A 21,786-nucleotide genomic window follows, 5' to 3' on the forward strand; every position below is an offset into this window, starting at 1 on the left:
CAATGGCTGCTCAGTGTTACTGAGCTGATGAGCTATCATGCCTTAGATTAAAAGAACCAAGTTCCCAAGACACATTTGGCCCCTTTAGTTTCTGCTGCTAAAAAGCAAAAATTGAATAGAGATAATATCGCAGAAGTTCGAAGCAGTGTCTTGGTTTTATAGGATCTGCAGTTGGAAAGATGATGATGTTTCAATCCAACTTGACAAGTTTGATTTTTTCCATTTGTGCACATGCTTCAGGTTTAAGTAGTTGTGGAAGTTCCATCTATTTTTTTATCAGTTTACAAGAAGACTTATAATGTTCTAATATTTAAATCTTGCAACAGGAATGCACAAAACCAACTTATTTCATTTACTGAAACTTTACATCTGAAAACATGTTACAAGTCCAAATACTTTCAACCTTGGTCTTCTCTCTATGCTAGAATTCACTACTAGTTTCTTCTTCTTTCCATCTATGTGTAAACCACCACACTTTAGATAATAAACAGCTAAAGGTAAATCATCAACATGATATTAACCCCCAACAATAAACAAACACCTCTTTGTACCACTGACTTTCTAAGTTCTAATTGGGTGCTCTATATGTTCCCAGCTGCCAAGATAAATTAATTAGTTAGTTGGGTATAAAGAAGAATGTTTCCTAAATCAATGTGTAAGCTCAGTGTATTCTGCAGACTATTTCTTGACTAGGACTACAACAGTCATGCCTGTTAACATCTGGTGTGTATTCTTCACAAGCCAACACATCTTGTAAGAGAACATGTACCTTACTTAAATATCAGCATTTAAAAAAACATTCAAGAGCTTAATTAAGTAGGGGTTGGGACTTGTTAGAATAGGATACACAGTAAAAACAGATTAATTGTGGTGAATTCTTACTATACAACTGAGCTGGAATGGGAAACACCCCCCTCACCCCTTGCTGGGACAGCTGCTGATGCAGTTTCATACCGCAGCAAATTAAAGAACTCAGACTCACCTGGCAAAAGTGGTGATGACATAACACAGGTAAAATCCTTATGTTTTAGATTTGGAGCTTTATATTCTAATAACGACCAAGTCCCACTCCCAGAACAAATCACACATCAATTTTAGCTTTAAGAGAGAAGGTTACTATGTACCCAGTTAATATGACGCAACCAAGACACGCCAACAATTTTCAGACCTCATTGGATCTTTACCTAGTCCACTTAAGACTATGGAAATACCTGGAGATTTTTCCTGAGGAGTTTGTTCCACCTCCTGGAATAACTGGGACACAGCAACACCATCATGATGGCCAAACCTGCCTCCCCGTCTCACACAGCACCGCGTGGTGAACATCCTGCCGCTGACCCGCAGAGCTGCCCAGAGACGAGCTGCAAGGCACAGAGACAGGGTGGACATGCTGGCACTGCACACAAAGCTGGCAACCCCAGCACATGGGAAGCTACGAGACCCAACTGCTCCACCACAGGGAACACACTCAAGTCCATTTTAGTCACTTTATTTGTATCTATATACATTACATTTTGATTCTCCAAGTAGTCAAGGCAGTTATTCTCAAACAGTTTAGTACATCAGTTTTATAAAATACAGCTGAACCAAGGTAGATTAGAAATACATACATTATGGTACATTAAGTGCTCTGAATAATGATCAGTCTGGCCACTTCCTAGTGAGTGATTCGTTTGGTTTTGGTCATTCTCACAGAGGAGCGTCCACTCCACAAGTAACTCCCCTGGGCCCAGCAGAGCTACTTACCCAGCGAGAGTCCCTCGTGTGCTTTTGGGGACAGAACGCATCACTAGGCTGCTACAAGGCATTCTACTGTCCGCACGACGACTCAAAGCAAGTCACCGCTTCTGACTGCGACAAGATTGAGACATTTGTCACAAGGCCTCAGATCAAAACCACAGAAGAGCCAGTGTAGCTCTGAAGAAACGCAGTCTTCATTTGCAACTGGGATTTGTTTACACATGTATATGCTAAACCTGTGGTATAAAGGAATTTTTAAAAAACAATCTAATCAAAAGGCTTATGTAATTCTTAGGGCCTTCCCCCAGGACATCCTTAGGCATGCTGCAGGGATACAACACCTCCCAAGGAGCTCTCAAAGATCTCTTCTGCACAAAGTATCACTCTCCTTCTGAGACAGCCAGCTTCATAGCTAGTGAAATGCCAGGACAACTCTTATTCTGAAAAGGGAATGCTTTGAGGAGATCTGTTCAGCTGCTGGGATTTGAACTAGAAACGCTTACAGGTTTGTGTCATGTGGCACCCAAAAAATGTCACAATTCCAGTTGATATTGCAGCTCCTGTGTTACTTATGATTAACAGTCTGCTCTTCTTCACTCCACTTTGGTCAGGACCAGCCTGTCAGCCACATCCTGCTCCATCAACCAATCCACAGACTGACAAATGTGGAAGATAACATAACATAACGTAACATAACTAACCAGCTGCTGTAGGGTCACCTTAGCTGGTCAAGCAAGTCAAGTTTTTTCCCTGTAAACTCTAGGAGGGAAAGAACAACACATGTAAACTTAAACTGAGACTAGAAAAGAATCAGGCTGCATGGCATGCTCTTTCACATCGATGGACCAAGGAAGAAGGTAGAAGCACAGAAAATGAGAGCAGCATTGAGCTGATGGACTGGTTGGTTCCTCATTACACGAGGTCCCACACACAGCCGGCCATCCTGAGAGCGCGTTTCAACACAGGAGGCAAGACGTGTCCCAGAAGTGCCAGCTGTACCTGATGCACTGTGTTGGACCGAGGGATTCAACAGGAAGCAAGGAGTACTGTGTCGCCTTCCCACAGCACACATCACTGCAGCCTTCAACACCGCACCCGCAGAAACAGCCATTGCATTGCACAGAGGAAGTGAGAATACTTTCATTTCTGTTGCTTCAAGGTCAGCATCACTGCTCATCTTCCAACCGGGCTTTGCAACGGAGTGGGGTGACGACTTCCAACACCAATGACTCTTCAGACCTGAGCTGCACTGGTTCTTTTTGGAGCCAGCAGTTCAATTCTCCCTGCTGGCGTTCTCCTGTGTCCTGAACAGGGCCAGCACCATCTGCTGCTGCAGGAAACACAGGAGTGAGCGAAATGCACAGCTGGATCCACAGGTACGGGGAAGATTGCGTTACCAGGCAACTGGTCAGAATGAGCAGGTGGTCACAAAGAGCTACGCTGTCCCAGACTCCCTGCTTGTTTGAAGCCCTTCCATCACAGACTAGAAGTCAAAAGACAGCATTCTTCCCTCTTAAAGTCATAAAAAAACCACCTTATTTACTGGCCTACATTATAGTGGAGCTAAAAAGTAAACTCTTCACCTAGAAAAACAGGTAAAAATTAATAAAAATGGAAAGAAGTGCTTATTGTCATAACAGAGATGCACAGATCTCTGCGCATCTCATCCATCACAGAAGATACCTGTTAGTTCAGGTCTTTGTTGGTTTGGTTTTTTTCAGAAAAAAAATGACTACATTCATCTCAGTGGTGCAAAAAGAAAAATCTAATACTGCTGAAGAAAGAGTTTTTCCGTTAGGACTGCACAGCAGGATGAGATCTGGATGCTCATTCTCATCAGCGTGTCACGAATGCAAGACAGACATTCTCCTGGCAAAGTTTCACCATGAGGTAAATGCGCTGTTTGACAGTCCTGGGGAACTGAAATGGATTCGGAGTGATCTGCCAGGAACAATGGTTTCATTAAGGAGAACGTTGTCACTCTAAGGCAGTAATGCTTCATTTTGTCTAGCAACTTAGTGCCTTCTGCTAAGGAAAGGCTAATGGGGGTATTTTTAAGGATTCAGGCAACATTCAGATCAAAGTACTGTTTAGGATTGAAGGAATATGTTTCAGGTTGCGCAGTACACTGATGACTGAAAACCCATTTTTGTGGGATTCAGCTAAAATGAAATGATGACAGATAAACACAGTTGTACTGCAGTAATATAAAAAGATAGAAGATACAGTGATACAGCATTACAGCTGCGGAGCTGCCTTTAACAAAAATACTGTTGACAGAACCCAGGAAAAATTGAAGCTACAGAGCATAAGCAGGACAAGTTATTCATGGATCCTAAACAGGTCAACTACAAACCACCGCAACAATAGCAGAACTCAGGAATTGACTTCATTCTTCTCTCATTCACCCACCCATCGGGGGGTTTATTTCACATTTGCAGTATCACGCGTCCACTACAGAAACATGAGCTGCTCATACTGAACTCCGCTTAGGGAGTGCAAGACTTACAGAGATCAGGTTCTTCTACACCATCATGAACTGGAAAGTATCCGTTTCAGTGCTCTTCCATGGAGACAGCATCACCTTCCCTACTGACGGAGGGAATGTCTCTTATCAATGCTGTCCAGTGGTACCTTACAGCTCAGATCCTTAGCGAGGCTGGTTTGCTTATCAGCCTCCAGGAGAGGATTAAAGTGCAAAAAGCAAATTTCATACTTCACAACATGATGCACGTGGTCAGTGTAAACACAGAACTGCAATCCTCTTGCTTACTGCTGGACAGACCACAGGAAAAGAGTGGCCTATAATGTCATTGTCCTCTTGTGCTTTCCCAATATGGGCTTTAGCTTAGCAATTCAGGCCCAGTCCTGTCCAATGGTCTGGCACCATCAGGAAATACTTGTCCATAGCTTCGCAAAACCTGGTCCGGTACAGTTCTGGAGAGACCACAGTTGGCATCTTACCTAATGTACAAGAGTCAAGAGCTGTTAGAAATGGGCTAAAGAGGATGCTGCAGTACAAACACACACCACATGAGATTACAACACCAGACAGCATCATCATGAAGACATACAGTACATGAAATGGTCTTGGAACCAACAAGCATTACCAGCTGCCTTGTTTTGTTTTAGAATTTTTATTTTAAGCATTTAGGAGAGAAGACAGATCAAGGTCTGGACCCCTGAGCTGAGATACTTGAAGCTGGAGGACCCTCTAGGCTTTTTGCATCAGCCCTAAGCAGTTTATTTTTCTGTTCTTCTGTTTACAGGTCTTTGATGTTTTCCAGCAGAGATCAAAGTTTCTCCTATGAAAAATGTCACTCTATGGACGTGCCCCATCTTCTCCAGACATCTAAGCCGTGGTACATCATGTGTCCGCCTTCCCTTCTAGCTCCAGCCCTCCTACTAACACGTGGCCAACACCAGGTAATGCTGCACAAGAGGTCTTCTACTCACTTCCACAAAGAGAGCTCCTCAAAATATGGGCAGTAGTCAATCATTTGATAAGGATTCCTCCACACTAACTCAGAGTGTACCTGGTTTTCTGGACTCAGAAAACATCTTCTGAAACCAGGCAGCAAAGCTTTTGCTAGTATCTCTGTATGCATGACTAAGTTTGTGTGTCAGTAACTAAGAAACAGAAAAGAACAGCCTGATAAGTAAATGACATTTACTCATTTCCCAGTAATCATAGTACTTAAAGGGCCACTCCTGGAGGCAGATCAATATATTGATTTTTCTGAAACTTGTTACTCCTTCCCCTGTTCTGGACAACTTACTCTAGAGTGTGGCAAATCTGCACAGTGGGAAAGTTGTGGCTTTAGTTATGAGAACCTTCCAGATAACAAGGAAACACAATCAAAAGTTTTGCTTTCATTCTGCACTTACCTTGTCCTCCCAAGATGCCAGTTGACTTCACCACCATTTCAAGTTTTTTGTCCCAGGTAAAAGTGCGAATATAGTCTGTTGCAATAAAAAAAATAAACATACCAGCATGTCACATCTGCTATATCAGGTTGTGCATTAACTACCGTTACTGTGCCCCCAAGGCCCAGAGTCCCACACAACAGAGCCTACAAAGAAAATAAGTCTCCACAGCTCCTCATAGACCAAACTTTCCTGTATCACATTAGGATCTATAATAGGTAGAGATTCTGACCTCAGATTCAAACTCAGTCCAAGCTAATGTTTTTTTGTTCTGGCCCCACCACAAATTTAGCTTAACTACCTTCTAAGTTCTCAGGGTTTCAATTAGCGAACATCGCAATAGTCTGATACAGCAGGTGTGTTCTCTCTTCTTGAAGATACTTGTGTTAAACAAGCCCCTTCGGATCATGAACAGCTGTTATCACCACACTGAAGGAACTGTTAGATTTAAACATCATGTAAAATATACTCTTCAATCAGACAAGACTTTGCATAGGACAGCAAAAAGCCACATATATAGAAGGAGCAGAGTCTCGCCTCATTTACCCAAACATTCATAAGTATGCAATGTTAGCAAGTAATAACGACTTGCAATTCTTTGTAGCTGGGACTTCAATTCTCAACTGGAAGTGTTATTGGAATATCTTTCAAGCTTTATCAGAAAAACAGTAATCCAGAGCTCCTGGCTTGAGATCTCATCTGGAGCATCTAATTTCCAAGCATCTCATTTCCAAGAGTCACTTCCATATCCTGCAAAATGGCTTTATCTCCAAGTCTTTTGCACAATACAGGTTTGTCTGTCTGAAGATGAGGCTCTACTTTACAGCCGCAAGTCAGAGGATGTGGCAACGTAATGACTGTGTTACCATCGTCAATATACAGGTCAGACTACTTGATCACAAGTGATCCTGTGATGTTTAGCTATCGTCTACCAATACTGGATCCCCTCCACTCATTGAAATTTAAATGGCTACATAAACATTACTGAACTTAAATTTAAACACATAAAAGCACACAAATAACCTCCTCTACTTCAACTGGAGTCAAAGCGTTGGTTAAACACCAACTTAACTGCTTTTTCACTACCTGTGATGCCTCCTGCATATATTCTTTGTAGTGCAAACACTAACACAAGCCCATCCAATAGCTGGAGAGAAGATTTCCTGCCTCCACTTTGAATACCTATGGCAGGTGAGGGTGGGATTCTACCATGGAGAAGACAAGCTTTCCTGACACACATCTCTGTGCTGGTGGTACACATCTAAGAATATTACAAACATCTAAACCAGCAGAAAGGAGTTTCACCAGCTAAAAGTAGTAAAATATAAAAGATAACCTACCAATGATCCCAACAACCAGCTCATTGTTGGTATCATCACGACCCACCAGCAGGGAATAGTCAATGATGAGGTGGCTGGAGAGAAACTGGGAATCACTGTGTATGGAAGCTCTCAGCACAGCTTTGCAGTGGGAACGGATGTACAAAGGATTGTCCCGGACCATCTTCAGGAGGTTCTCATCCAATAGGACTACATCACAGCTTTCCTTGCCTGTGTCTGTTTTAACATTCCTGTTCCGGAGGGAGCCCTTCAGGTCAAAAACCTGCAAATGGAGAACAGCACTACTTTGTCCCATTGTTCTGTGAGGTTTAAGACTTCAACACACCTAACTGCAGTGTTTGAGAAGGCAGCACAGCAGGGCAACTCTTTCCTCCTCTGCAGGAAGAGCACAGTTAACAAATAACACTTTTGTACTACAAAATTAAAAAGTTTCCCGAGTGGAGAGCAGCATGTAAACCCCACATGAAAGCTCTGCCACCTCAATTCACAATTTTTAGGTGACTTACACTTCACTAATATTTAGCCTCATTAAGGGAGAAAGGGTGTCCCTATTTTTATATTGTATGGGTAAACTCAGTTTCTGGCCAGCTTCTACAGACTCAAATGCTGACAAAACTAAAGCCACTGCAGAGGGAGGTGCATGAAAAACTGTTAAACATCTGTCAGCAAGGCAAGATAGCGACCATCATTAGGCTGGGAAGGATCTCTGGAGGTCTCCAGTCCTATGCTCTGCTTGAAGCAGGTTCTGATAGAGAAGGTTGTTCAAGCCCTGTCCAGTCAAGATTCGACCAACTTCAGGGCTACAGTCCACAGGCTGTTTGGTCTCTGTTCTAGTTCCTGACCACTCTCCTGATTAAAAAAAAACCCAGACAAACAAAAAGAAAACCCATAACATCTTTTACATCTGTCTAAAATTCCCCCAGTTGACTTCCTCCCATAAACATCCTGTTTGAGTTCAGGCACTCAGAGGGAAGGTGGAAAGAATTTATACTATCTAGTTTTAGAAGTGACATTTGTTTGAGCTTCCTTTTCAGCATCACCTCTGTATTTGAAGATAATTTTCCCCAGTCATTTTAAGATCTTCATTCTATTGCCTCATAAAGGTCACTTTACTAAGAACAAGACTGAACTCTGTATCTTGTCCCACGCATGAAGCAGTTCAGAAAGAAAATAGCAGGTTCAAAACACTGTTATTTTCTCCCCCACTACACAGTAGCTCACCATCTTCCTTCTAAACAAATTAGCCTGCAATCTCAGCCCTTCTAAAAACTCTGCAAAAAGTTTCCACATTTTCCTAATTAGCTTGGCGACGCTCTTTCAGACACCAGAGATGCAGGGACAAATAAGACTTCTAAAAACTGAAGCCTGCACTAGCCGACGTAGGCATGAAGTCACGGAGGATCACAGAACAAGGAAACAGGCACGAACTGTCACCTTGAGCAGCACAAGCAAAGTTTGAAGTTACCCAGACGGCTCCCGGTAACCCTGTGCTTGCTCTGGTTCAGAACTGTGCTGCAAGGGAACAGACGCTTGGTTCTCACCTGAGCCATCTTCCTGCCATAGAAAAGGTTTTCCATGACAAGCAGATCCAGCTTCTTTTCAGTGTTGTTTTGAGAGTTCTTGTATCCAATTCGATATACCCCCAGGATTTTGGCCAGTGCTGTGGGTTTCTGATGAAGAGAAGACATGGGGTAAGATCTCTGTGTACAAGCAGTCAGCAATCCAATACTAGAGGTGCCACTGTTCTGTCTGACTGTGTTACAGCTTAGAAACCCCAGCAAAATCCCCACTTTTGACCTTCTGACATTTACTTAAATGAAAGGGGTTAATGCAAACTGTTTCTAGTTGTAAAATACAGGACACTGCCTAAAATAAAAGGCAATTTTTTTTAAGTACCTTCTGCTGAACTGCATTAGTGATGTAAGTGAAGTAGTGTGGAGCAAAGTCAAGGAACGACTGGACTTCCAGACGAGGCATCTGCTTCAAGATGAATCTATCATCTGTTTTAACATCAGACAGAGGCAGCAGGGTTACATACAGTAAGCAATATATTCTTTGCAAGTTCTTTAGGACTGTCACACAGCTCAAGTGGTTTGAAAAATTAAAGGACTGCAATTTTCTTAAATGCTTGGCTACAGAAGCTCATTTCTAGAAACTTTTTTTACTTAATGTATTCTGAATTTCAGCCTTTCTGGATTTCATGAATCTTTCTAGCAAATCCAGGAGAAGAGACTGCCTAAGCTACATTTTCCATTTACAAAGGAGAAAGAAGCTGCACTTACCCTTAGTCACATAGAACGCAGCCCCAGATTTGCCACCTCGTGCCTGCCAGGGCATGGAGTGAGAGAGGGATCGGATGAAATCCTCTTCGCTGCTCCCCAGTATCACTTCACGCATCTTGTGAAACTCCCCAGCGTAATAAATCCGGCAGTAGAACTTGGCATTTGCGTCTGAAAACTCTGAAGAAACAAAATTCTTCCTCAATAACAGCATTTAATACTCACTGATTACCTGAGCTGACACTCAGAGATTTTACTAATGTCTAGAAGAATATTATTGTGCTAAACATTCCTCTCTCATACCTGCTGTACTTTGGAACTTTAAACCAATAGGTTTAAATGGAAAACATACAGGAAAGTCAACTCCCTTTAGTTTAGCTCATAGTATATGCCATGGGAAAGTGTCCAGACAAAATTTAAAGAAAGTGTTATGGGGTATTTCTGCAGAGAGATTGATTATAATAAGTAAAAATTGCATTGCTCTATTCTTGGTTTTTTTTTCCTTCCTGCCCAATACAAAGAAAAAATAATTATTAAGTTGAAGGTTTCCATTACATTTGCATGCAGAAAGGAGTTTGTCAACTGAGACTTCAAGTTCTTATTTACAGTTACTCACGGAGTTCCACGTGGGGATTCACCAGCTGTTTCTTTTGTCCATCTCCTCCATCTACATCATCTGAAGGCACAGAAGTCATTCAGTCAGGGTTGTTCTTTATTTTTACTGAGAAAGCCATGTAAGATACTACTTGTAAACTCGCATTACGAGAAAAATATTTACTTTTTTCAAGAATATAGAAGGAACTATACAAAGGGAACTAGAGACACGGCTATATTGTATGATAAGATATGCATGCTAGAAGGGCCCTGCTATTCATGGGACACATAAGTACAAGCTTTCTTTGTTTTCCATTCATTCATTTTCCATCAGCTGAAGCAATGAAAGTTAAACAGGAGGCAAAGATAAAAGGCTGGGCTGCTTGACTAGAGTCAACTCAGTCCAAAGGCATTCAAGCCCAGACCACTCAATGCTCCTACAGTCACCAAGGTTTGAAAGACCCCATTACTCTTCTCATAAAGCAAAGCAGTATCTTTAGGAGAAATCTACATTTGAGGCCCAAATCATTCATTTTCAATGCACGTTGAGTAATCCTGGACTGTTGAAAAAGTCTGAGCAGGAATGCATTCTGGGCCTTGCAAGTACAAATGGATTTGGTGAGAAATAACAGTCTAAGACAGAAAGATGGACTGAGCCTTGTACCTTGAGACTCTGCTCCTTGGTTTTCTGCTCCCTCCTTGCCCATCTGCCCAACCTGGTAGTAAGCGCTGTCAGCACCACGTAAGGTCTCTTTCTTCTGGGAGGACAGGTCTGGGCTCTTCCCTCCCGTGCCACGGAAGAAAGACAAAACACCAGATGGTTTCTTCGCTACAGTGAAAAGGAATCAAGAAGTTTGCCTTGGCATTTCCACAGGCAGTTTAATAAAAGCATGACTCATACGAGTATTCTCCATTCGTTGTTCTAACTGGAAGAGTGATGCCATTCAACTGTAACTCATTTGCTACTCTTCAGGCAACTAAGGTCCATCATTTTAGCTGATTTAGTGTTCTGTGTAGCATTCTGGAACACTATGTTATTTGAAAACACAAACCAAATGTGAGCATCTTTAACACAGTAAGAAGCTCACTTCTCCATTTCAAAAGATTTTAACTGCCATTTTTTAAACAAGGCAGTGCCAAAAAAGGTCAGAATACATGGGCATCACTGCACTGAACAGGCTAGACCAAAAAACCACCCAAGGTTCACTACATCATAACATATAAGATCAGGCTATCATTCCCTGATTTGCTAAGAATCGGAGAAAGCCACCACGGGCACAGACTTCAAAAAACACACACACACTCCCCGATGTTCTACATCAAGTCAGCTCTAAGACTAGTCAGAATTTTAACTCGTAATGCATTTTCTTTGTTCTAAATTAACTTTCACAAGAGCCAGAAACCAGGTTAAGTGGACTCAAGTCTGAGCTGAGATAGGTATACCATAGATATACCATAGATAGGATATACCATAGATAGGATTTTGACAAAACGGTCTTACGCTGTTCTGGTTCTGCACCGCGATTTGAAGAACCCACGTTAGCCTCAGGCAGGCGGACAGGGCTACTGCTCTTTGGTTTGCTGTCTGACATGCTGAAAGGAGAAAGAAAAGAATAAAAGTAATGAGTCCAACAAATACTGCCACCCAAGACACTATTGCTATACTCCTGTCCATTTATTTCTCCAGCATGCCTAACACCACGTGCTGCTAAGGGCAGAGGATACAGTTTAAAGTTGTCAAAGTGTGGGACTCTGCAAAGTTGTGCTTCTCCACCTCTCTGAGAGAAACCTCTCAGGGCTCCATAGCAACAGTTCCATCCATCACCACAGGACGCGTCAGCAGGCCCAGGAATCCCTGCCACGCACACGGCCAAGGAATCGGGTGATGGAGCCAGCACAGTCCCCAGCATGAAACAGAAAATCAGCTACTTCAAGTATCTATTGGTTGCATGGAATGTGTTAGAATCCATCCGAAAGCAGAGATCTGAACAGAGGCACATTTTGAGGGTCTTTCTGCATCCTAGTTTTGACTTATTCCCACATTTTAGGTACTGTAGCTCCTGCATGTAACCTGTTTGGCTGTAGTCCTTCTTCAGAACTGTTCTTCAGAGATGCTTTGGACAACTCATCCAGGGCATTTCTGTACTCCTTGCAACTGAAAAGAAAATTTAAAAAATAAGAAAAAAAAAAGAGTCAGCTGTTCTCTGGGAGACTCTAAAACTACCCAAAGATTCAGTTCAGAGACAACCACCAGAAACAAAAACCCACAGTAGGAAAAACACCCTTCATTTTTTCTTACAATTGGAATTTGGCTCCCGTAGAACAGAAGCATCTCTAGGTCCTACTACAGGAAAAATTCCTCCTTGTTTCTCCCTCTCCCACTTTGTTAACAGCCTGATGTTTCGTGAGACACAAACCCCGACATTTACTGCACCAGCTGGTTTGGTGAGCCGAGTTGTCTCAAGAGCTGCCCCATCTGAAGGCAGGCAAGGCACAGACTGCAGTGTGAATAGTTAACTGTTGTTCCCTAGCTCAGCTGAACTTCCTCCAGGCTGGAAAGCTGAGCAAAGTTTAGTTGCAGTTCTTTCTCTAATATCACATTACAGGGAACACTACACAATTTTTATCTGCAATAGTTCAGCAGGAAAAGCCCAAAATCCAGTTGCAAGTAGGAAAAATCTACATTCCATATCTCAGTAGTAAAAGAAGAGAACTTCAGCTCTGGCAGAAACTCTCAACACAGCTAAGTGAAGAAATTCTGTCATGCTTGTTCCCTACCACTAGGATTTATATATTCCTTGCACAGAAAAGCTGCAAAAGTAAAAAATGTGTCAGATGAACAGCAAAATCACACCAGTACCTGAGAGCAAAAGCTATGATGGAGCTTGGTTCTTTCTCACAGACTGCAATAGGCACACGTTCATGCTCATACATTAGGTAGTGCTTATCTGGCTCGCTAAATGAAAACAACACAAAGGAGACTGTTAGTAGATTGTACAAGTTTGTGGAAAGTAAAGGTTAAGTGTTGGTCAAAACCCAGATCTCATCACTGCACTCCCAGCCACAAGCTGTAAGTCTCAGCATGGAACCAAAGCTCCCCAGATCAGCTTCTCCCAACACAGGCATTCATAGCTATGTGGTTAAATCTAAATGGCAACACGTTAGCACAATTAGCACTTCAAGCAAGCTCCTTATATCAGAAGACCAGCTCCAAGTTAGAATGTATTTCTGTTTAGCAGCCGCTGTTTCTAATGGCACCAAAACCTGCCTGAGGTTATTTTGACTGTCCTGCAGCATAGCCTGCAGAGTGAAGTTTGGGGACAAACCTGGATTCTTTTCTGAACAGGCAGTTTAGCACAGAAAATTCCCAAAAGCCTCCTGGGTTTCTGTAAGATTGATTTTGTTTTACTCTCTGTAGGGTCCAGTCATTTAATTTCACCTCATTAGCCCATGGCCTCCACTACTGCCCCAGGGGTAGGATTAAGAAGCTAAAGTCAGGCTGCCAAACGTTAGGCTCATGTCAAACAAGAAACACTACAAAGCACGCAGACCAAGTAGCTGAAAGACTTTCCAGCCTGCCCATTTTCACATGAGAGGGGGGCTTGAGGGCACATGCAGTAGCCATTGAACCTGACCTACACCCAAACAATGCCAATTTGAGTCCAACCCTTGGGAGAGGTCTGGAAGCAAAAACAAGAGGCAAGCATGTAGCTTTAGTGAGTCTTTGCTACAGAAGGATACTTCTGCTCCCTCCCTGCAGCAGTGAAGTTAGAAGGCACTGTTTTCCCCCTCCCCACCGCCCCTTTTCCTCCCACAGGAGTTCAGAGGAGGAGAAACTGATAACATATATGCACAAGGGTGCATTAATAAGACAAGCAGGTAACCTACAAACACCTAGAAAGGACATCGAAAACCTTGCCTTGAGAAAGTTCTATAGCTTACTCAGAGGCAAACCCAAGTGATGACTTAAATTACATACTGAGCAGAGGAAGTATGCAGGGTTCTGTTTGCAATTTGATCAGGCTGCTAGTTTTGTACATCATATATACTATGCTGTACTTACAAGGGAAATGGAATGGGGTTATAGTTGTTTCCAGGTAAAAAGTTAGCCAAAATAGCTTTCATAGTAGACTTCTCCTTCACTTGGCTGTCTGTAGATCCCAGTGAGTGTCCATCAAACACATCTGGAACAGAGGTAAGTTAAGTCTGCATCACAATACCAAACTTCAAATTGTAAATTCAGAAGGCAGGCTGCAGACCACAGTTACCAGATTTGCCATTTCCTAAACGGATCTCAAACACTTGACACAGAGAAGCAAGAATACAAGACCACAATTGAACTATACCTTCTGAGCTGCTTGTTGTATCCTGTTCAGACAGAGTGTTGGCACCAGCCATATGCTCCGATAGCACCTCTGGAGGGGTGGGCAGCTGAAGATGGGTGGAGCCTGTGGAGCTCTGACTTGATAAAGCAGTCAGGAAACGATCCTCTGAGGACAGAAGAAAGGATTTTACATGGCTGGCAGAAGCCGTACCGCTTGCTCTCAGGCTAAGCTGTCACCAGCATCTACTTTCAAGAAGTTTTTACTTCAAAAGCAGGTAAGGCCACCCAGAGCAAAGGAATAGGTGGGCTGGTCGCTGTAGCACGTAGAAGCTCCAGAAGATGCATACATTTATATCCATTACCTTCAGTTCCCACAAACTGCTGATATGCCTCTCAGCACCCATAACCACTTCACAGAAGAGACGAGGGTCATTTCCTAAATTCCATATATTTATTCAGTTATTTAGAAAGCCTCTGAACATTTTTAAACTCAAGTTCAAAGGAAAATCCTTGCTGGCCAGTGTAGTATCATTAGGAATTCAAATTCATATTAAAAGCAGACTTGGCTTTTTGTAATAGTAAGCAGGGTTCACTCTTTCTCAAAATTGTCAAATTTGACAAAGGCGCTCGTGTTAGGTCAGGTAAAGGGTTACAGCAATCTTCTTTTGGCAGCCTAAGGAAAATAACCAGATAAATAAATAAACACACAAACAGACCTTTCTCTCCATTTTGCTGCGCTGGAGAAGCATTGCGTGGGGAAGCATCCATGTTGCTGATCTAGGCAGAAAAACAAAATACCAGCGTTGATGTCAAGCTCTTTCTGGCTGTATGCCTTCCTCTGTGGAACACTTGCAAAAGCAGATGTACCACAAGAGAGCGCTCCCACCCGCTGCACTGTCACTGCATCTGCCACCACAGGGAAAAGACAAGGCAAGAGCAATTCAACTTCACAAGGTGCGTATGACTGCTATCATCTCTGTATGCTGCTTTGAAGAGTACACCCTTCCTCTATATAAACCTACTTGTTGCTAGATCAAGGTTAAGTGCATTCTAGCACGTGACAAATGTGTGTTAAGTGGAAAGGACACATACGTACGCAGTAGAGCAAATCCAGCAGTTCAATAATTATTTATACATCTCCAAAGCCAAATCCCATGGGATACATCACAGAACAGAGATGAACCTGCAGATTCGCCGTTAGTCCTTCCTGTGTTGTTTGCTCTGCACCTCCTGATACTTTTTGCCTTTTCTTTTTCACAAGGGATAAACCTGATGGGCAACAGCCTGAGGCCTAACAAGGTGACCTCCTTCCTATCTAGGCATACACCTGACAATGAGCACAGCTCTCTGCTGTTGATATTCAGATTAACACTACACCAACGCCACAGACAACGATCAAAGCCTATTTATGCTTTGTTTTCTTCTGCTCTTGGTTCACATCTTTAGGAAAAGATACACAAAAAAGATACACATACTAACACACAATTCCAGCTTTTACAGCTGAAAACTACATAATGCAGTAAAACTGAAGCTAATCTTAAGACTACTGTGTTGCCCCAGAAAAAAGGTTCAAGTAGCTTCTAGCCTGCTACTCATACCTTGCTTTCTTCACCTTGCCTCAGTCTCCCAGGGCTGGGTGGTACTGATGGTCTTTTTCTCCCTTTCTCTTGTTGGAAGAGATCCTGTAACCTTAAAAAAGAAAAAGAAAACACATACAAAAAGAGAAAAATGAATCAAAATATGTTACAGCTATTAGCTCTGAAAGGCACAAGTTATGAAGTTTCTCCATACTAGAAGAGAGCCAAGCATGCCTTCACAAGTCTTGACAGATGATTGCTAATATGTGTCAAAGCTATTTTTCAAATGGCCAAAAGCAGAACATTTTCTTTACCTCAGAGATAATTTTACCTTATTAATTGTGTTCCCATCCTTCCCTCTTCCCCTTTCTTCCCCCTTTATTCAAACAACACTTTCTTCTCTCAGATGTAAGTTGTCCTCTGCAACATAATACTTTTATTATCTGGCCTCAAAATTATTTTCTGCTTCAATCAACCAGCTCCGTGGTCTTAACCAGTAGAGGACATTGACCACAAGTTGTCATAAAACACTATATATAGTAACTGCACTACACGAAGTACAGAAGAACTTCTTCCCTTCTGTAATCAACACAATATCAGTGTTGCTCATGATTCCAACATGTGTCCTCTTACCTATTATTCCATGCTTGTAGCATCTCACAAAGTCCTTGTTTTTTAGCTATCAGAGACTCAAAAACAGATTGCAGCTGTTGAGGAGTGTCTAACGATGATGAAAGCAGCCTCGCTTGGATTTTCTCAGTCCAGTTTAGAAACTCTCCCTCTTCCATCTGCCAAAAGAAAACCTGTCAGTGTTCTGTGACCAGAGGTGACACCAGATCCAAGTGGCTTCTCCACACACTTTGCAGCCTACAGCCTGCTGATGCAGAAACAGTCCATTACCTCCTTTTGGGCAAAGAGGTCTTCCATCTTCTCTTCTCTTGTTTTGCTGAAAGTATCCGTTTTCAGAGAAGCAAGACGATCATCAACAGCAAGATACACTTGTGACACCCTGTTGATAGGGGTGCAAAGAGTTAAGCTGTGACTACTTGGAACACCTTCAACATTCTTTAATAAAAGTCTGAATATGTTAAGGTTAGCATTTAAGAATACAAAAGATGATATATGACAGTCTTCTAATGTAGGTTGTCCCACTGAATACAAGAAGACTACAAGAAGATACTGGACTGACTGCTGTTGCCATATTCAACAGTTAACAAAGGCAATGTCTCCAACACACTACAGAGTTTAGCTGCCACATGACCAATATAATGAAAACAGTTCTATTCAGACAATACGTTTGAGCAATGCTTTTGCACTTTTTCTGGGCTCAAGACAGGATTTAAACTTGGTCAGATCTTTCAAAAAGGAATGTTAGGGTAAGGGTACATAGTGTTAGCTGCAGCTTTCAGATTAAGCCTTCTAGAACCACCTTCCCTGTTCCACTTTTAATATTAGCAGGAGGAATTAGGAATACTTCAGTTGTGCTTGAGAAGGCCTTTAGTAAGAAAAGGTGACACTTCAGACACCAGCTGACAGTCAACCTTTCAGTGGCTATTGGCAACATAATTCAGAAACATGCTACCATCACTCAAATATCAGTGCAACATTCAGAGATGGAAAAGAGAAGAATCTTAGTTTCTACTGGCTGTGTTTAAGCTGAATTATTACCAGATGAGAAGGTGAGTCATTAGTAGAGGCAGAGGAGGCAAAGGTAATAAAGAAGATTCCTGTATCACCCTCCCTTAGAAGTATATGCACATATAAATGAGTTTAAAACCATTACTTTTGTATTAGAAATGAATATTTATCAAGTCTTATCTACACTACCAAAACCAGCTTTGTGTTCTGCTAATACAAGTCCAAACTACAAATAAGCTGAGGAAGGCATTAAAAACAAAGCTTACTTTTGAGAGAAATCCTTGAGATCCTGCAAAATAGTAACCTTTGATGGAGCCTGCCGTTTAATGTAGATCTTGGGGAGTGGGACACACACTTCAAGCAGCCGGATTGGAGAGTAGCTGAGAAGGCAATACAACAGTTATTAACAAAACTCACCCCCACAGTACTAGTTCTACACCATATTGCGGTTTGTGCCCCTTATATGAAAAGGGGCACTGCCAATGTGTCCAGGGCTTTAGTTATTTTACTAGCAATAACACCCTGTTCATTTATCTCCTAGGCAAAAAGGAAAACCACAGACGACATTGCAAAAACAAAATTATGGAAGTTTGATATTAGACAAGGAAAAGTGTTCTCCTTCTGTATCACGAACTGGAACCACCCATTCTTGGGAACACTGCCCGCCCCATCCAGGACAGTGACAGCACCCACAATGCGCCCTGTAAGCCAGTACGCAACCCTGCACTTGTAGTTTTCATGCAGATACGCTACCCCACGCTATACTCGAAGTGAAGGACAGGCCTGATGAATCCTTACTGGAGCTCTGTGCTTCACACAGTACTAGAGAGAGAAGGAAGCTTTCAGCAGTGGACCTCACCTGAAAGATGCCACCATCTGGTTATAGGAGAAATACTGGTGATAGTCATGGTGAATGGAGTGACCACAAGGCTCCGCATTGGCCCTTCGAGTGTACTGGTGCCCATAGAATCTCAGCTCAAGGTACTTTGCAAAAGACATAGACCAAGAATCATTGGAAAGAGGAACAACTGGTGTCACCTGAAAAATGGAAAACCAAGTGTCTTAATTTCATCCTTCAATCAAGATTAAGGTCAGGCTAACCTAGACAGCAATCTAGTATTTCTAATACCAGACGAGCCCATGACCCTGAAACACACTCAACAATAAACACAGCATTTCTGCACAGCTAAGGCTAACACATAGTTACAATAAATTGGATAAACAACTGCTAATTGATGATGACAAGTGATAAACTGGGGAGGTACAAACATAACCTTGACGTATCTGGGATGCCATTTCTCTGCATAAAGATGATTTCCAAGCAACCCACTGAGCAGCAGTGGTTTCATCATATACTCTTTCCCTGGTGGTTCTCCAGCTACAAATACCTTGGTATTGCTCTACAGTATATTTCAACTTCAGCAGTGCTTACAAGCTTAGAGTAGCCACTGCTTCATACATACATAATAGCCGCAAAGATATTAGTGTTTACAGGAGCACATGAAAATAAAAGGTTATAGAACAGGTGTATACACAGCAGCCTGGGGCTTGCCTTCAGCAATTACATTAATTTTCTCCAGGTATCTTCACATCCAACACCCATGTTTAAGGCAGCATACGTAGGTGAAATGAGTCATCCACATGGGTAATTGAGATGTTTTGCATGTCAGGCACTGTATGAATCTTTTTTAATTAAGTGTTGTTCTTGTCTCTTTAAAGGCTTTTAAATTTTACAATGTTTAGCTCCAGATGAGTATCCAGTCAGTAATGTTTTCTTAGCTAAATTACAGAACAAGTTCCAGATAATATACAGTGTTACTATCTCGTGTTTTTTAAAGCAAATCATCATTCCTCTAATGAATGATTTTACCTGCTTTCTAATGAATACTACGGGAAGTCTAGACATCATGCTGACGCAATGCAGACCGTCCGGTCCACAGTAGATCAAAGAACACCAGGTGGCTTTAGCCAGTTACTAAGCCAGTAGGTCTCAGTGTCTGCCCTTCCCCATACACACATTCTTTTGATGCTCGTACTGATTCACTGCAGGGCAGGGACCACACTCTTCACCTTTAAGAGGGCAACTCCATTCTTCCCGTGGGTCAGAAAGCAGTTTCCAGCAATATTTCAGCTCCACTTAAACCTACCCTCTCAGAGCAAGGTTGGACACTTCCCAACAGTACTACTTAACACAAGAAGTTTCACCTTCAACAGCCCCAATTTTACAAGAGGAATTTGTAGGTAAGTGAGAACATCTGTATCAGTTACAGGTTTTGTGCTAGTTTAGCCACAGCTCCAGAGATGAACACCTTCTCAAAAAAACTGCCTTTCCATACAAGGCCAGTCACAATGGGAATACTAAAGGGGAACAACAATATTCTTAAGTCCATACCCTTACCTGTTTGCACAGTCTACACCAGGAGTAAGTGAGAATGGTGTGCTGGTACCCAGGGACTGGGGAGTCCAGCTCCTTTAACACAATCTGCACGCAGCCTTGCCCATGAACAAAGCGGCGGATGTGGTGCACCATCGGTGTTTCACAGAACATGCTGGGGCATTGGTAGGAGGGCCTTACAGAGAGAAACAATAACACATGTGAGTGATCATGTACTAGGCACTGCTGAAGAACCAACTCAACATCTCTAATATCATGGTACTATTTATCTTTACTGTACAAGTTTCCTAAGCCTTCAGCGAAGGCTGTTTCTACCGAGCGAACTGTATTATACTCATTTAGAAGCAGCGTGTAGGGAAGTTCTCTTGCCAGCAATGGCTGTATAAGTCCTCAAAGCAGCGATGGGATACTGGTTGCTATCATAATCTTTTTACAATGAATCACTTTCTACCAACAGATTCCATACAGTCCACAAAATATGGATCAGGCATCTGGAAGCCCCTGGCACCAAATTAGAAGACCCCTTTGCCAGTGTAGCAAAGGCTACTGAGGACAGAGACGTGCCAAAGAGCCTTCAAAATGGTAACGTTTCAACTCCTGAAGGAAGAGGTGAGCAAAATGGTGCCATATAACACCTTTAAACAGAAAAAAACATGACCTTTCTTTGGATGGGTTTCAGTCAGAGACTGACAGTAAAAAAATAAAAGCTGAATTGTTTTGGTACCAAAGTGAAATAGGGAATTCTTCAAAAATTGAAAGGGCCTAAAAAAGCCCAGACCCTACTTAATAACCCTACTGAAACCATAGAGATTGAGAAGCATTCACTATAGCACACACTAGCTAGTCAGCAGAGAGAAACAAGAAGAGTGGACAGTTAAGCTCCTCCTCATTGATCAGCACAAGCAGAAATACTTGTTCTTCCAGAAAAGGTTGAACGTAAAGAGCATTTTGCTACTGCAAGTAGCCAATGGAGAGAACAGAGCAACCTTGTCCTTTGAGGAGACACAGGCTGCCTATCCAGCTTCACAGCCTGCTGAGAATCTGTATGGGGTTCTGGCAGTGCTGGTTATCACTGAAATGTAACAACTTGCACCTTTCTCAGATTAAATAAATGACACAGTACTTTGTCAGGGCTAAAAGTGTTCTGGACCATCAAAATTAGCCACCTTGTAGATATGACAAAGCGTTACTCTGAGTCCTTCAGATAACACTAAAGGAATAGGTATTTTTTCCAGAAATTGTATGAAAGTTCAAATAGGAACTTCAGAACATTAGATGAGCGCAGTTGCTCATCTGGAAAAAACCCAGCAATTCGGAATACGTGCTCAGACTCTTACCTAGGCCCTTAGAGCCCTAATTGCTACGAGAAAGTGCTAAATGAATATATTTGCCTTTATGAACATATGGCTTGTTTTGCAACTTCTTCCACTTCCTCATTAATGGAAATAAGAGGGACAAGACCAACGTGGGAAAGCAGGGGATGTGTTTGCTTGTCAGAAGTGAGCATGGGTGAGTGGATTCTTAAATCCAGGTCCTGTTTCACTATAGCATGATAATAAAGTGAAAGGAGCAAAAGATGTAAGTGGTAAGCTTTACTAGGACACAACCAGCTCCGCATGCTATTCATCTAATTGCACAGAAGTCAAGTCTATGAAGACAGCAGCAGGTCAGCTTCACAGAGCTATTGAAAGCTTTTGTTTTGTTTAGAATGAGATTTCTAATAAGTTCTTCCTCACCTGAAACAGTACCGCTCCAGAAAAATCCCTAGGGTCAGGTCATTTTTCCCATAGAACTCCATGGTCACAATCCTAAAGCAGACAAATAAAAGCTTTAGAAGGTGGATGCTGCCACTTGCAGCAATGGCCTTTAATGCACAGGTCATTTTTCCCATAGAACTCCATGGTCACAATCCTAAAGCAGACAAATAAAAGCTTTAGAAGGTGAATGCTGCCACTTGCAGCAATGGCCTTTA

At 42.2% G+C, this 21,786-nt stretch overlaps 1 protein-coding gene across 8 annotated transcripts in view; it reads right to left on the reverse strand.

Moving 5' to 3' along the window:
* The window catches only part of PIKFYVE (phosphoinositide kinase, FYVE-type zinc finger containing), a 64,426-nt gene that overhangs the window by 3,607 nt on the left and 39,033 nt on the right, over positions 1 to 21,786 (reverse strand). For 3 of the 8 annotated variants that reach the window (XR_013922259.1, XR_013922260.1, XR_013922261.1), the window contains exons 16-37: positions 21,551 to 21,622; positions 19,818 to 19,989; positions 18,279 to 18,457; positions 17,686 to 17,799; positions 16,682 to 16,790; positions 16,415 to 16,569; positions 15,803 to 15,893; positions 14,921 to 14,981; positions 14,227 to 14,370; positions 13,944 to 14,064; positions 12,741 to 12,836; positions 11,952 to 12,035; positions 11,382 to 11,473; positions 10,545 to 10,709; positions 9,903 to 9,962; positions 9,290 to 9,466; positions 8,904 to 9,007; positions 8,549 to 8,677; positions 7,008 to 7,269; positions 5,629 to 5,703; positions 1,747 to 1,851; positions 1,212 to 1,361 (exon numbers count right to left, since the gene is read on the reverse strand). Coding sequence is in view for 2 of the 8 variants with exons in the window: in XM_080346396.1 (XP_080202522.1) it covers positions 4,589 to 4,704; positions 5,629 to 5,703; positions 7,008 to 7,269; positions 8,549 to 8,677; positions 8,904 to 9,007; positions 9,290 to 9,466; positions 9,903 to 9,962; positions 10,545 to 10,709; positions 11,382 to 11,473; positions 11,952 to 12,035; positions 12,741 to 12,836; positions 13,944 to 14,064; positions 14,227 to 14,370; positions 14,921 to 14,981; positions 15,803 to 15,893; positions 16,415 to 16,569; positions 16,682 to 16,790; positions 17,686 to 17,799; positions 18,279 to 18,457; positions 19,818 to 19,989; positions 21,551 to 21,622 (2,578 nt within the window). In the remaining 6 variants the exon portion in view is untranslated. Of the gene's footprint in view, positions 1 to 1,211; positions 1,362 to 1,473; positions 4,705 to 5,628; positions 5,704 to 7,007; positions 7,270 to 8,548; positions 8,678 to 8,903; positions 9,008 to 9,289; positions 9,467 to 9,902; positions 9,963 to 10,544; positions 10,710 to 11,381; positions 11,474 to 11,951; positions 12,036 to 12,740; positions 12,837 to 13,943; positions 14,065 to 14,226; positions 14,371 to 14,920; positions 14,982 to 15,802; positions 15,894 to 16,414; positions 16,570 to 16,681; positions 16,791 to 17,685; positions 17,800 to 18,278; positions 18,458 to 19,817; positions 19,990 to 21,550; positions 21,623 to 21,786 lie in introns of those variants that run through there. The other 5 variants (XR_013922262.1, XR_013922263.1, XR_013922264.1 and 2 more) reach the window with 5 other exon arrangements.

This window comes from Nesoenas mayeri, assembly GCF_963082525.1.
Source record: "Nesoenas mayeri genome assembly, chromosome: 6".
Classification (NCBI taxonomy): domain Eukaryota; kingdom Metazoa; phylum Chordata; class Aves; order Columbiformes; family Columbidae; genus Nesoenas; species Nesoenas mayeri.